Consider the following 16,655-nt stretch of genomic DNA (forward strand, 5'->3'; position numbering starts at 1 on the left):
TATATTTTGTAACCTGACCTCTAGGAGCATGTAGTGAGTTGGGGAGGTTAGACAAGCTGAGTTAATGGGGGTGGGGTGGGAAAGACAAATAAGATGGCATTTACCTTTCCTGAGGAAATAACCAGAGATTGTTTGAGGAATTGTTGTTTACAGGAGTGAAATATTGAAATTTCTTAGATACCCAGTAGCAAAGAATTGGTTCCAAGGATTCACGTGTACTACTATGAGGACATATCTGTCTGACCACTATTATGTAATAAATATGTTCTCTTATCTCTGTATGTACAAATGTGTAGAAAGAAGACAGGAAGCACATTCACCAACTTGTCAGTAGTAGCTTTTTATGTATGGGAGAAGGATGCAATATTTAATTTTTTTTCTTGATAGTTTCCTCCCAGCCCTGCATAGTTCATCCTTCAATGCTCACAATATTCCTTTGTGTTTTTAAATAAGATTTTATTTATTTATTTGAGAGAGAGTGAGCACGAACTGGGAGAAGGGCAGAGGGACAAGAGGACTCCCCACTAAGTGTGGAGCCCAATGCTGGGCTCCATCCCAGGATCCTGAGATCTTGACCTGAGCCAAAGTCAAAAGAGTTGGATGCTTAACCAACTGAGCCACCCAGGTTCCCTGTAATGTTCAGAATATTCTTTTCCTAACCCAGGTCTCCAGTTTCCTGACATCTTGCAAACACTTTCACTGTGTGACATCTGGAATTGAGATAAGCAATCAGCATACTTTCTAAGATTTTTCATTATGGCTCTGAACCTCCACTCTATTTCCTTGACTTTCCTTAAATCTGTCTCCTTACTTAGGACACACTTCTTTGCAGCCCAGAGTGTGACTGTTTTATCAGATTACCTGTCTTGAGCCCAGGAATAGAGTTGATATTCCCTTTACTTCTTACTTCAATGACTTTCTTTCCCTTGCTAATTAGAGGTCTTTTCCATGCCAACTTAGGTAATTGGCTAAAACCTCCTTCTCTCCCCCCACCTCACCCCTGTCATTTACTGATCTTCAAATCAGTTCTTGTCTATGACTGAGAACTTTGAGCCTGCAGCTCAAACCTGTTTCAAACCCCTGTCCTGCCATCCCTCTTGGGACTTCGGTATCCACATTGGCCATCCACCCACAACCTGGCCTCTCAATTCCTGACCTCTGCTGCTAATGACCTTTTCTCCAGTGCACCTCAGCCAGTTGCTGGTGCGGTCATGCCTCAGAGTTTGTTATCACTCATTCCTCCATAGCCATACTCATTCCTCTAAGAATCTCAGTCTGTGCCCACAAAACCCTCACCAAGTCATCACATGTTTATACAGATATTCCCACAAGGGCTTTTTGTATTGCTTAGCACGCTTACCTGATAAATTCATTCTAGCAAGTTTATTCCAGCAGGAATATTCCAGCAGGAAGAGCTTTTTCAAAGACATTCCCTTGAAAGTCCCCAGAATGGTTGTAAGGTCCCTTTTAGCAGCAAATGGGAACCAGAGTGTCAGTATTTATTTAAACCTTTCTCAACTGGATCCTTCTCATTGCCCTTTGAATATAATTAATTTTTTCCAATTAAAAAATAATACTTTATTTGATGCTACGCCCCTCTCCAGCTATCACCCATCTCTCTTCTTTATCTTACCACTAAATTTCTCAGAAGAGTTTGCATATTTATTTTTACTCAATTTTTTTTTCACACTCCATTAATTCCTCAACCCATTCAATCCGCCTTCTGTCTGATTATTCAAGCAGATTTGCTGTTGCTAGTGTATCCGATTGTTAACTATCTGGCCACTTTTAGGCTCATTATGCTGTACCTCTCAAATGTATTGAATGTAGGGTAGCCATGCCCTCCTTTTTTGAAACATGGGCTTCTTTTGGCTTTGTTACTTGGGTTTCCTTTTGCCTATGTAGATATTACTCCGCTCCGTCTCCTTTGCAGGTTTACGTTTCTTTATCCAGCCATTAAATATTGATCTTATCATGCTGTATACCCTCCTTGAAAAATTTCCTCCATATACAGTTTGAGTTGTTACCACTCATATATCAAGAACTCAAGTTCAGCCATTTTCTATACTTTGAGCTCCATAGTTGTGTATCCAAACAGTGCTTTGACTTCCCCTCCATGTTGTCTGAAGGACATCTCACAAGGGACTGTTCGAATTGCAGACTCCCAATCCCAAGGAAATGTGGTCTTCTAAGTGTCACCTCATTGGGTGATTGACATCTTAATTTATCCACTTTGTTGACAGAAACAGAAAACTCAGCTTAGTGACATCACACCCAATCCATTCCTTGGACCTGTCAATTTCACCATTCAAGTCTCCTCACACTCATCTATGTCTTTCCATTCTTTCCATGTCCATCACCAGTGCCTGATTGAGCAACCATCTCTCTCATCATCACCTCTAGAATAGCCCCTAATATGTATACAAACATCTTTTGCTCCCTTCTAACTCCTTCTAAACATGGTAGGTGAAATGATCTTTACAAATAACAGTTCAAATTGTGGTCACTGACTCTGCTTAAACATGCCTAAGGCCTCCCACTGCACTTAGGTTAAAGGAAGGCTGTGTTGTTCCATGACCCACAAGGCTCTGCAATGTCTGGCTCCCCTCACTGTTAGGCTTCATCTCATACCAAGCATCCCCTCACTTTCTTGGCTGGTCTTCTTATTTGCCACGTCACCTTCTGGCTTCAGGACCTTTGCATCTCTACTCCTTTTGCCTAGAATGCTCTTTCTTCTCCATTTTGCCTAGTTATCTCTTACCCATCATACATAAGTATTTTTTCAAGATTTCATTTATTTATTCATGAGAGACACACAGAGAGAGGCAGAGACATGGGAAGAGGGAGGAGAAACAGGCTCCATGCAGAGAGCCCAATGTGGGACCCGATCCTGGGACTCTGGGATCACGCCCTGAGCCGAAGGCAGACACTCAAATGCTGAGCCACCCAGGGGTCCCCCATTATACATATTTTAACCCAAGAATCCCTTGATGATATTGATAAACAACTTTGCTGATCTCTTTTTTTTAAATTTATTTTTTATTGGTGTTCAATTTACTAACATACAGAATAACCCCCAGTGCCCGTCACCCATTCACTCCCACCCCCCGCCCTCCTCCCCTTCTACCACCCCTAGTTCGTTTCCCAGAGTTAGCAGTCTTTACGTTCTGTCTCCCTTTCTGATATTTCCCACACATTTCTTCTCCCTTCCCTTATATTCCCTTTCACTATTATTTATATTCCCCAAATGAATGAGAATATATAATGTTTGTCCTTCTCCGACTGACTTACTTCACTCAGCATAATACCCGCCAGTTCCATCCACGTTGAAGCAAATGGTGGGTATTTGTCATTTCTAATAGCTGAGTAATATTCCATTGTATACATAAACCACATCTTCTTTATCCATTCATCTTTCGTTGGACACCGAGGCTCCTTCCACAGTTTGGCTATCGTGGCCATTGCTGCTATAAACATCGGGGTGCAGATGTCCCGGCGTTTCATTGCATCTGTATCTTTGGGGTAAATCCCCAGCAGTGCAATTGCTGGGTCGTAGGGCAGGTATATTTTTAACTGTTTGAGGAACCTCCACACAGTTTTCCAGAGTGGCTGCACCAGTTCACATTCCCACCAACAGTGTAAGAGGGTTCCCTTTTCTCCGCATCCTCTCCAACATTTGTTGTTTCCTGCCTTGTTAATTTTCCCCATTCTCACTGGTGTGAGGTGGTATCTCATTGTGGTTTTGATTTGTATTTCCCTGATGGCAAGTGATGCAGAGCATTTTGCTGATCTCTTTGACCAGGACAGATTCTTGTAGATGCTCCCAGTGCTTTGTACTTGGTGGTACTTGTCATGGTTGTTATATTACATATGTTTGCCTGTGGGCTTTTTTCCCCCTCCTTTTTTAGAATTGAATTAGACCACATACTGGGACTGTTGTTCTGTACCATCATGCCTGGTACTGTGCCAATAAACAGGTTTTTTGAAAATCTATGTTGAAAGATGAGCGAAAGGAGGCATAGTATGAAGAATAATTAGGGAACGTAGTGTTGGGAGGCCTGTAAAAGAATCACTGAACGTAATGCAGGAATGCCTTGCCTTTGGTTGTAGGACAGACAATGTGGAGATAAAACTCCCAGAGCTGGGTTTTTCGAATCAAGGCATACTTTCACATCATTAATACTTTATTTTAAAATGGCTAATTACCATAGCTAAAAAAGGATTGGGAGAGGGTGGGACAGAGTGGGGGTGACTTTGTTAAGTGGAATTTTGGACTTATCCTGAAAATGGAAGTTTCCTTCATGGTTTCCTTTCCTTTATAGAATGGCAAAATTATCGCAAGGATCAATGGTGCAAATGCACCACTTGTTAATAAAAAAATTACTAACTTGATAAATGAGGAGAAGAAAATTGCAGCAGGTGAAATGGTTCGTCCTCAGGTAATACTTTATTATTTTATTCTTAAAAAAATGCATTACATCTTTTCTGTTGCTTTCCTAAGGAATTTCCCCAAGCATCTTGGTGTATAAGTGGTACAGACTTTCTGGGAAGTATTTTGGCAAGGAGAATCAAAAGCCTTAAAAAATGCATGTATCCTGTGACTTAGCAATTACACTGCAATAATTTTCCCTACAAAGATAATAAGACAAATACAGAAAAGGGCATTTATAGCAGGGTTGTCTGTTATTAAAAATTTGGAATCCATTTAAATGTCGAGCAATGCCAAACAGGTTCCATAAAATGTCTGTAATTTTGGTCATAAATTATACAAATCCATACAGCAGGATATTATTTAGTATGTTCTAGCTCTGTACTTAACTGATATGGAAAGGAGATCAAGATTGACTGACAAAAGGAAACAAGAGTACTCTTTGGTGGAGTACTTAGAATAAGATCCTGCCTGTGAAATGTATCATCTGTGTAATGATAGATGAACTATTTAAAAATTGAGAAATAAACTACAAAGCATGTGGAGGTATGATAAAGAAGAGCTACCGGTGTTCATTGAAATGCACACGCAAGACCTCCCACACGAGCATATGCACAGGTGCACATGAGCACACGCAATACATCGACACACAATACATCCATGCGCATTAAACCAACAAGAACAACAAGCATGAATTTTAAAATGATATGTAGAGGCCAGCTGAGAAATATTGAAAAATATAAATAAAGGGAAGTTCAAGCTTGTATTGAGCATTTGCTAATAAAAAAATATAATATCAGTTTAAATCAGGAAAGGATAAAACCTTTGATAAACAGGCCTAGGAATATTGGGTTAACTATTTGTATAAGAAATTTGTATCATCTCATATTTTATATATAAATTTCAGGTGAATTAAAGAGCCGAATACAAAGAAACAAAGCATAAACGTATTAGAAGAAAATACTGGCAAATGTCTGTATTGTCATAAGTTGAGGAAGGCATTGTAAACGTAACACAAAACAGAGATATCAAAAAAGGAAAAATTGATAGATTTATTTAAAACTTTGAAGTGCATCCTAAAACGTAAAAGGAAAGCTGCAATCTGGGAAAAATGCTTATACTCTGTGTCAATGTGCTAATATCCACAGCACACACAAAGTACTTTATGAGCATTAAGAAAAAAATGAACATTTTGATGGAAGATGGACAAATGACAGATATGGGGAATTTACGTTTATAATAGTGATTTTTCTCATCTAAAGACATTTTTCTTTACTTTTCAAGTTTTCTTATTTGTCAGGGAATCTTCTCCTTTCCCTTCTTTCTATCTGTGTCTCTCACACCACTACCCCCACTTGTTGGTGAAAACTATAATAACCAGGAATTATTGAGGAATTGCTCTTTGTTAAGACTTTCCACCAGATATCTGCATTTAATTTTGATAAAAATCTTTTTCCTTCCTAGTTTTATTGATATATAACTGACAAATTAACATTGTATGAAGTGAAAGTGTATAACAATGATTTGATATCTGTACATATCATGAAATGATCACCTCATTAAGTTTAACATCTGTCACCTCCTGTAGTTACAATTTTTTTGTTGTGATGAGGACTTTCAAGGTCTACTCTCTTGGCAACTTTCAAGTATACCATACAATAGTGTCACGTAGAGTCACCATGCTGTATATTGTACCCTTGGAACTTATCTATCTTATAACTGGTAGTTTGTGCCTTTTGGGCACCTTTATCCAATTTCCCCACTTCCCACCCTCCACCTCTGGTAACCACCATTCTGTTCTCTGTATTTATAAGTTTAGTTTCTTTAGATTCAATGTATAAGTGAGATCATATAGTATTTGTCTTTCTCTGTCTGACTGATTTCATTTAATTATATTGCCCTCAAGGTCCATCTATGTTGTCCTAAATGGTAGGATTTCTTTTTTTTTTGGTATGAATAATATTCCATGGTGTGTGTGTGTGTGTGTGTGTGTGTATCACATTGTCTTTATCCTTTCTTCCATTGATAGACATTTAGGTTGTCTGCATGTCTTGACTATTGTGAATAGTGCAGTTAACATGGGCATGGACATAACTTTTTTTTTTTTTTTTTTTTTTTTTGAGAGAGAGAGAGGGAGAGGAGAGGGAGAGAGAGAGAAAGAGAGAGAGAGAGTCCCAGGCAGTCTTCATGCTCTGCAGCCTAGAGCCCAACACGGGGCTCTACCCCGCGACCCTGAGATCATGAGCTGATTTGAAATCAAGAGCCAGATGCTCAACCAGCTGAGCACCCAGGTGCCCTTGCATGTAACTTTCTGAGATAGTGATTTCATAGGTGGTCATAATAGTCTCCTAAGATTCTTTGTATTCATGTAGTATTTGTAATAATGTTCCCTCTTGCATTTCTAATTTTATTGAGTCCTCTGTCATTTTTCTTGAGAGTCTAGCTAAATAATTGTCATTTTATTTTTTTAATGAAACTAGCTTTCAGTTTCATTGATTTTTCTATTGTCTAGGTAGTATCTATTTTATTTATTTCTCCTCTGATCTGTTATTGCCTTCATCTACTAATTTTGGCTTCATCAGTTCTCTTTTACTAGCTTATTAAAGTGAAAAGTTAGGATATAATTTGTGACCTTTTTTCCTTAATGTAGGCATTTATCATTATAAACTTCCCTTTTAGTTTTGGTATGTTGTATTTCCATTTTCATTTGTCTCAGGTATTTTAAGATTTCTCTTTTGATTTCTTCTTTGACCACTGGTTGTTTGGTAGCATGTTTAATCTTCACAGATTTGTGAATTTTTCAGTTTTCTTCTTGTAGTGGATTTCTTGGTTTCATACTATTGTTGTGGGAAAAGATGCTTGATATGGCCTAACATATGATCTTTCCTGGAGCATGTTCCACATGCACTTGGGAAGAATGTGTATTCTACTGCTTTTAGATAGAATGTTTTGTAAATGTTAAGTCCATCTGGCCTAACATATGGTTTAAGTTGTGTTTTCATACTGATTTTCTGTTTGGATGGTTTATCCAAACATAGCTGGGTACACTGAACCCACCAACGCTGTCTCTGCTGGCCGCCATAGTCAGGCCATCCAGGGATGTGTCCTTTGGGAGCAGCCACAAAATCCAGGGTGGGGCATGAGATGTGCTCAAGCCATCTTCACGTGGACATCTACCACCTGGAGTAGGAAAGTACAGAGATGGCACCTGCCAACCTCCCTGGTCTCTGGAGAGGACTGCAGTCAACCCCTAGATCTGTGTTAATTTGGGAGCTTGACTCACAGGCTACCACTTTAAGAGTTTCAAGTAAGCTTCTTCCAGAGAAAAACTGGGCATGTCCGTGAGCTGCCTGTGCTCTGAGCACTGATAGGATAGCCACAGCCAGTCCTTACCAGCCTGGTAGGAACTGTTGGTTTCCTCTAGCCTCTGCTGGCTTTCAGAGCTAGGGATTTGGGGGACCTTCTGGCTTTCAGAGCTAGGTATTTGGGGGATCTTTCTCTCAATTGGAAGTCTTAAAATTTGGCATATTATATGTTTTTTTGGCACGTGTCCTCAGGGACATGCTGGCTGTTCCCTCCCAATTGTGTGTCCCGGTGGTGGGGGTGAAGTTTATGGTCAAGTTGTGTCTCAAACCCTCCTACTCTCCTATGCATTTCAATATAGGTGTTTTTTTTTTTTTTTTTTTTTCCTCATTTGCCTGACATGTAGTTGCTGAGCCTTTTTCTGGATTTCTTTCGGAGAAAACTTTTTTGTATAGAGCTGTACGTTTGATGTGTTTATGGGAGGAGGTAAGTTAAGTTCAGGAGCCTTTTATGTTGCCATCTTGAATGGGAGCCTCAAGAAATCTTATGAGATAGTTACAAATGCTAAGACAGCACTTAAAAGCATGAAGTCATTTCTGCAGAAGCAGCTAGCTAGCCGGTGTTGAAACCAGAATTGTTTGATGTCAGACAGAATGACGTCTAAACACAGTCTTTTTTTTTTTTTTTAAGATTTTATTTATTTATTTATTCATTCATGAGAGACACAGAGAGAGAGAGAGGGGCAGAGACACAGGCAGAGGGAGAAGCAGGCTCCATACAGGGAGCCCGACGCAGGACTTGATCCTGGGTCTCCAGGATCATACCCTGGGCCGAAGGCGGCGCTAGACCACTGAGCCACCCGGGCTGCCCATTAACACATAGTCTTAATTGCTATGTTCTATGTGCCTTTCTCTATGTGTGCTCTATTCTGTGGTTATATTGTTGTCGGTCTGATTGTTCTTACAGAATGATATCCTGTTTTAATTAATAACAGTGTGAAAGCACAAAATGTGTTAATATGTTTATAGTCTACCATTTTGTTGAATGCTTCTATTATTTAGCTTTCTTATCTATTTGCCTGGTCTAGCACAGTCCTGTATTACGATAAAAAAAAAAGGTTATGTTGTGAGTCACATACATAATTTAAAATATTCTACTAGTCACATCAAAAAACAACAAAGAGGAAAAAGGTGAAATTATTATTTTTGTCTTTTCAAAAAATTTTTAAAAGATTTTATTTATTTATTCATGAGAGACACAGACTGAGAGAGGCAGAGACACAGGCAGAAGGAGAAGCAGGCTCCATGCAGGAAACCTAATGTGGGACTCGATCTGGGGACTCCAGAATCCCTGAGCCAAAGGCAGGCACTAAACTGCTGAGCCACCCAGGGATATCCCCTCTTTTCAAATTTTTATTTAATTTCTAGTTAGCTAACATATAGTGTAATATTGGTTTCAAGAGAAGAATTCAGTGATTCATCACTTACATACAACACCCAGTGCTCATCACAAGTACCCTCCTTAATGCCCACACCCCATCTAGCCCATCCCTCACCCATCACCCTCCATCAACCGTCAGTTGTTCTCTATTGTTAAGAGTCTTTTATGGTTTCTTTTCCTCTTTTTTAGAAAAAAGTGAAAAAAATTAAATCCTATATGTTAAAAAGATTCTCATTTAAATATGTACTCAATATAAAAAACAAGGTATTCCACATCATTTTTTCATACTAAGTCTTTAGAATGTGCTATGTAGCTATCACAGCACATCTTAATTTGGACTAACTTCATTTTCAAGAACTGGAAATGGCCTTATGTGGTTAGTTGCTGCCCTATTGGCTGGCACATGTCCAGCAAATATAAAGTCAGATCAATTTAAAGTTATAGCTGGTATAATTATCTTATTCTTGATTATAATAAGAATGAGCTTCCTGGATAGTCATTTCCATACATTCTGGGATCTTTTCTTTGAGACTGAAATTATGCATTCTCTTGCCAAGAAAATGTATATATGCAAATATATAAACCTTTCAGATAGTTAAAAAAGAAGCTTTTTAAGGGCTTCTCAAAAAATTAAGGAACCCTCATCCCCATCCTTCCTAATATTTTACTCTAAAGTAGAAAATTGGTTATTGTTTTGAGCAAGATGATTTTTTAGAAGTTAAGAAGGTATTTTTCTGTTTTTAGTTTTCTAAGATCTTGAAACTCATCAAATGTCCTTTTGATCTTTAACATAATTCTGTATCTATTGCTCCCTTTTTCTTTCTTTCTTTCTTTCTTTCTTCTTTCTTTCTTTCTTTCTTTCTTTCTTTCTTTCTTTCTTTCTTTCTTTCTTTCTTTCTTTCTTTCTATTTATTTGAGAGAGAGAGAAAGAGAGCAATCAGGGGAAGAGCAAAGGAGAGGGACTCAAGCAGACTCTTGCTGAGCATGGACCCTGATGCAGGTCTCTATGCTGTTGACCCTGAGATCATGACCTGAGCCCAAACCAAGAGTTGGATGCTCAACTCACTGAGCCACTGAGGTGTCCCTAATTTATTGCTTTCTTACTTATTAATTTCTGCTTCTTTCTTATTTTATTCCTTGTACCCTTCTTAAGTTTTAAGGTTTTTGGTTTTTAACCATTTCCCATATGTATTATTTCTGATAGTCTTCCCACCTCAATCATTCTAAAGATTCCTCTTTTTATTTCAGTAGGAAGACAGGAAAAAGGAGTATTAGGTAAATGTAGGCAGATTCCCACTTTACCCTCTATCCTTTGGATTGTAAGTATTTATTAGAAACATTTCTAAAAACCTTTCCTGTCATATTAAGACATAACTTCTATTTGCATTTCTCTTACACAGTATCGTGAAATTGTGTTTGTAGACTCAGATGTGGAAGATGCTGGGGAAGCACACTCTGAAAGTGCTGGTGAGTAAATTTCCTTCAGAGTAATGGCAAGGAATTTGTGTACTTGGATGTTAATTATAGCACTACATGTAAGAGCAAAAAGGTAGTGGTGACCTCAACGTTACTGGTAAGGGCCTAGTAGGATAATATTAGACTTAGCTGTTAACAAGAAAACTTTTTTGCTCCCGTTGCCTTTCCTTTGGTCTCTGTGGGCACAACCCTTAGAGGTTTCTCGGGCCCAGAGGCTCCTATCCCCTATGACTCCCTAGACAGCAGCCTCCTCTTATTTTATCCTTCATCATCTTCCAGAACCTTGTGAAAGTAATTTCTTCTTCCACGACCCACAGGCCAGTTTACTTTACAGTTAACAATTTCCCTCCTGGATTGTCTGTACAGGTGTGTGAGTGTGCATTCACGCTTTGGAGGGAGCAGAGACCAACAGTGTGCTCAGTGAGCTATTGTGCACTAAAAGCTCATCATGAGAATATGTGGATAAATGTGGATAAATCTCTAGATGATAAAATTAATCAGTCTGTAATGTTTGCTTGTATCGAAACTCCACTGATCAGTGATACTGATCAAGGGTGTGATTTTAATGCATGTGAATTATATTAAAATAACTAGTGCCACCTAACAGGTTTTCTCATTTTTATTTATTTATTTATTTTTGCCTGTGGACCACCAATTCTTGTGAATATTTCTCCTGCATGCACATATAGGAACTGCACTTTGATTCTAAGTAGAAACTCCTTGGTAGTTGGAACGTCATAATAAGAACAAAGCTTTCAATGGACAAAAATTCACTAAATATTAATAATTTACATTTATTATTGGCAAATCCTTCATTATCTAGACTTTGTACCAGGAAAATGAAATTCTCCTATTTTTTTCCTAGAACAACTATACATTATTGTTATTATCAAACCTGATGCTGTGATGACTAGAAAATCTCTAGAGATTAAAAAAAAAGTAAGTGATATTTCCCAAAAATACTTTAAACTAATTGCAATGTAACAACTTCTAAACTGTCAATTTGGAGACAAGCTTATCATTTAGAGTGAAATAGAACATAACAAATTTCTGGTGCTAGGTACCTCCGAAGGCTTTGAATGTTTTGTCTTAACAAAGGTTAGATCTACTCAAGCATCTTTTTATTTTTTTATAGATTTTATTTATTTATTCATGAGAAACACACGGAGAGAGAGGCAGAGACACAAGTAGAGGGAGAAGCAGGCTCATGCAGGAAGCCCGATGTGGGACTTGATCTTGGGACTCCGGGATCACATCTAAGCCAAAGGCAGATGCTCAACCACTGAGGCACTCAGGCATCCCTCAAGCATCTTTATTTTATTTTAAAGATATTATGCATTTATTCATGAGAGACACAGAGAGGCAGAGACACAGGAAGAGGGAGGAGAAGCAGGCTCCATGCAGGGAGCCTGATGCGGGATTTGATCCCAGGACCCCAGGATCACGTTCTGGGCCAAAGGCAGATGCTTTACCGTTGAACCACTCAGGCATCCCTCAAACATCTTGCTCTACCAGCATCTAATATAAATAGTGATAAAAATTACAGTTCTTATATTGGATGATAACAAATGTTCTTCCTGTTTAGTTTTTATCAACATAGACTTGTTAGAAGCTCACATTGGCTTGTTTTATTTTTTTGATGTTGTCATAAATGTATGGTCTTTCTTAGATGCAAAATAGAATAAGGAAGCATTTATTGTTTTGCCTTAGAGCTAAAATAAGTTTTTTTATTTTTACTTTTTTTTTTTTTTTTTTTTAAGATTCTATTTATTTATTCATGAGAGACACACAGAGAGAGGCAGAGGGAGAAGGAAGCTCCATGCTGGGAACCCGATGAGGGACTCAATCCTAGGTCTCCAGGATCATGCCCTGAGCTGAAGGTGGCACTAGAGCCACCCAGACTGCCCCCAAATAAGTTTTTTTTAAGAGGAAAACTGAGTTCTAATTCATAGGTCAGCGCACTTTTCATATAAAGGGCCAGAGAGTAACTATTTTCATGTTTGTGGGGCAGATGATCTCTAACACCACTGCTTACCTCTGCCATTACTTTGAGAAAGCACCCATTGGTAGTAGGTAAACAAATGGATGTGGCCGTGCCCCAGTAAAGCTTTATTTTCAAACACAAGTGGTGGGCCTGATGTTGACTGCAGGCTGTACTTTGCTAACTCCATAACAATGACTTTGTGTTAACATAGCAACAGTAAATTGAAATTTGAAAGAATTTTGTTTGGGGAATAGAGGAGGTCACTGAGGAGGAGCTACCTCAAGGGGTTGGTCTTCTCTTGATGAACTTCCCATTTTGCCCTCTTTCTTTAGCTACTGCAGCATTATCACTGAAAGTCAAAGATCTGTGATCTTGGGTTGTATGGTCTCTTTCATTTGTTCACTGATTTAATAATATTACTCTCTAAAGATAGCACTTTTCTTCCAGATTTTGATGTGTATGAAAGGGGGGCGGCATCAAACTGTACCCCCATCCTCCATACATAAATTACTTATACTTCATAAAGTTTAAAAAAGTAATATCACATATTTACATGGTTTTACTGTTCCTTATTCAAGTAGGTTTAAATGGCTAGGACATTAAAGATTTTCAAAATTATATGGTTTTTTTAGTTCTTTTAGTTGTGGCATTACTTTGAATTATGAGTTCATCACCATTTTTTTTTTTTTTTGGTTTTGTTTTGATATAGTAAATAACATGTCAGAGATGTAAATTATGAATATTCCTAAATACTTCACCTCTCTGGAATATGGTAAAGGGCTACATATAAAAAAAAAAAAACAGGACAAAAAAACTAGAGAATGTTTTGAATGGAAAAAAAAAAGGACACACTACATTTTTCAATTATAGTAATGGAAAAGTTACCAAGTTTAAATATTGCTTGGATTTTACTTTCTGCTGTCAGGCCCTAAGCAAGGTAACAAAGACATGATCTGAGTATTTAGAAATTATTCAAATTGGACTATCGGTTAGGTGAGGGTTCAGAGAGATTTAAGTACTGCTTTTCCATATCAAAAGACCAAGGGAACCAGTAAGGTATTTACTTTCATAATAGAAGCAGAAGGTACCTGGTGCTAGATACTCCCACCAAACAATGTAATTACTGGGTTGCTTTGAACCCAGATTATACTTCTATTTCGTTTAATACCTCATTAGACTTGTCATATTTGCTTCAAAACTCTTACATTTTACTATACTTGAGTGACATGCAAACTGAATTTGTCATTAAAGTTTTTTTTTAAGACAAAGCTTGGCAAAATCTCAAATTCGATATTTCCCCGTAATTTGGATAGTTTTGTTTTGTTTTTGATTTTCCTATAAAGTGTAAAATATACTAGATTATGAGTTATAGCCTTAACAAAGGAAAGACTTCTATTTTTTATTTTATTTCATTTTATTTTTTTAAAAAGATTTTATTTATTTATTCATGAGAGACACAAAGACACAGACAGAGGGAGAAGCAGGCTCCATGCAGGGAGCACGATGTGGGACTCAATCCCAGGACCCCAGGAGCGCTCCCTGAGCCGAAGGCAGACACCTGACCACTGAGCCACTCAGGTGTCCCTATTTTTTATTTTTTAAATTTAATTTTTACACTTAAATGTAATTAATTTTTAATTTAAATTCAATTGATTGAAAAGCCTTTTAAAAAATAATGTCAAACCAATTTTGAAGTAGATGGTTAAAAGTGCTTATAGATTTATGTTTTTACGAATGATTCAAGAAAACATGATTCTTCCCTTGGAATTTAGGTAATTCTTTAGTTTAAATTATTAATTAGTTATTATTTAAATGACTTGCCCCACATTTTGGGGTAAGTCATTTAAATAACAGAAATTCTGTGGAGTCTCTGGTTCAAGCCTTGCAAACTTACATACCAGGAGGCATGCAAAGGGCCTTCTCTGTTTATGTATTTTTGAGCCTCTTCAAACCTACTGCCCTATGGATCCTTTTTTGAGGTCTTCAGCTGAAATGCGTTCAAATCCAGGTGGTTTTTTAGACGCAAGGAACAAATGTCCTTGACTTGTTTTACATGTTGTCCTGTGGTGCATCTGGATCTGACCTTACTCTCTACATGAAGATTATTGAGGCAGGGTACGTCTTGGAAATTGAGGACAAGAGAGTGCTCACAGAACAACAAGCAAGGGAGTTCTATAGTCGCAAAGCGGAGGAGGTAAGAAAGTCAAAAGCAAACAAACAAAAAAAGCCACTGTGTTTTCAGATACTGTGGATTCCTCTAAGTTTTGACCTCTTATTTTAGTAAAGCAACTGAATAAGTCTGACCATCCAAATGACATCCCATTGTCCCCATTGGTGTCCATATTATGGTAAGGCCAAGGAAGCCAATGACGGAGAAGTCTTTGGTAGAAACAGTGGCAGCTGAGCAACAGCAGATGGTCCGATTATACTTTGTTGGAGTGAAGACCTGTTTGAAATGAGCATCCAGTCCTTTCCTAGAGATTTTTATCCCAGGTTGAAGGCTCCTTGTCATAAACCTCACAGGGAAGCCTTAATCCTTTCACTACCTAAAGGCCTAAGTCTTAGGCTATTTTCTCTTTTGCCCCAGGGGAGTTTAAGAAAGGCAGTGCTGTGTATTGGAAAGTGCAGTGGCTTGGGGGTTAGAGGACATTGCTTCTGGAAATGTGCTGTTCAGCCTAGTGGCCATCAGCCACATGTGGCCATTTGAATTTAAATTAATGAAAATCGAATCAATTAAGAAATTCAGAGTCTCAGGTTGCACTGGCCACATTTCAAGTGCTCAGTAGCTGCATGTGGCTACACGTATTGGAGAGCACAGAAGAAAGTGTTTGTAATCAGAGAAAGTTCTAGTAGATAGCACTTTGTCACCTGGCTGTGATGCTCCAAACCACCTCTCCTGGCCCCAGGGAAAGGTTGGACCAGCTGCCTCAGCATCACGTGGGAACTTTTGAGACAATCCGATTTCAAAGACCATCCTCAACCGACTGAGTTATGAACTCAGATTGGGCTTTCCAAATTGTGTGTGTGTGTGTTTTTTTTAAGATCTTATTTATTTATTCATGAGAGACACATGCACACACACAGAAAGAGAGAGAGAGAGAGAGAGGCAGAGACACAGGCAGAGGGAGAAGCAGGCTCCATGCAGGGAGCCCGATGTGGGACTCGAAACCAGGCCTCCAGAATCATGCCCTGGGCTGAAGGTGACACTAAACCACTGAGCCACCCGGGCTGCCCTCCAAATCGTGTTTTAGCAAGCCCATCTGATGATTTGGAAGCATCCTGAAGCTTGAGAATGGTAATTAGACCATCTTTAAGATCAATCCCTGTTATTTGTGAACTTCCATCCTTCAAAGATGTGTTTGTTAAGAGGGGGCTTACATGGGACACCTAGGGGGCTCAGCAGTTGAGCGTCTGCTTCGGCTCGGGGTGTGATCATGGGGTCCCGGGATCGAATCTCACATCGGGCTTCCTACATGGGGCCTGCTTCTCCCTCTGCTGGCGTCTCTGCCTCTCTCTTTGCCTCTCATGAATAAACAAATACAATCTTAAAAAAAAAGAGGGGGCTTACAGAGATAACACTCCATTGCCTAGTGATTGGGAAGGGAGTGACATTGCTTGAGTTGGGGAGTGGCTGTCTTTTTCGTCTATCCATTTCAGAAGTAAGCAGTTTATCATCTTATTTTGTAGCCTGACTTTCAAGATTTTGTCCTTTTTATGACAAGTGGAGTAAGCCATATTCTAGTTATATCTCAAGGAGATGAAGAACAGCCTGACCTGAAGGAAACTGAACCCGATCCTGAGATGGAAGCTAAAGAAGCAGATGAGGATCACCATGAGGAGGTCAGGACTCCAGTAAAAAAGAAGCACGACAGGTAGCTCGAAACCAGGAAACTTACAATTATATGTTGTATAGTAGGCAATGAAGTGTAATATCCAAATATCTCAAAATCTAAGAGTACACATTTAAAAAATGATTTTGCTTATTTGAGAGAGAAATAGAGATCACAAGTGGGGGGAAGGGCA

General features: G+C 38.7%; 1 protein-coding gene across 2 annotated transcripts in view; it reads left to right on the forward strand.

The window, feature by feature from the left end:
* The window catches only part of NME8 (NME/NM23 family member 8), a 49,751-nt gene that overhangs the window by 7,994 nt on the left and 25,102 nt on the right, over positions 1 to 16,655 (forward strand). For both annotated transcript variants that reach the window (XM_077864083.1, XM_077864084.1), the window contains exons 6-10: positions 4,323 to 4,439; positions 10,573 to 10,639; positions 11,514 to 11,587; positions 14,734 to 14,826; positions 16,320 to 16,504. In XM_077864083.1, coding sequence (XP_077720209.1) covers positions 4,323 to 4,439; positions 10,573 to 10,639; positions 11,514 to 11,587; positions 14,734 to 14,826; positions 16,320 to 16,504 — 536 coding nt within the window. The remainder of the gene's footprint in view (positions 1 to 4,322; positions 4,440 to 10,572; positions 10,640 to 11,513; positions 11,588 to 14,733; positions 14,827 to 16,319; positions 16,505 to 16,655) is intronic.

This window comes from Canis aureus, chromosome 21 (assembly GCF_053574225.1).
Source record: "Canis aureus isolate CA01 chromosome 21, VMU_Caureus_v.1.0, whole genome shotgun sequence".
NCBI lineage: Eukaryota > Metazoa > Chordata > Mammalia > Carnivora > Canidae > Canis > Canis aureus.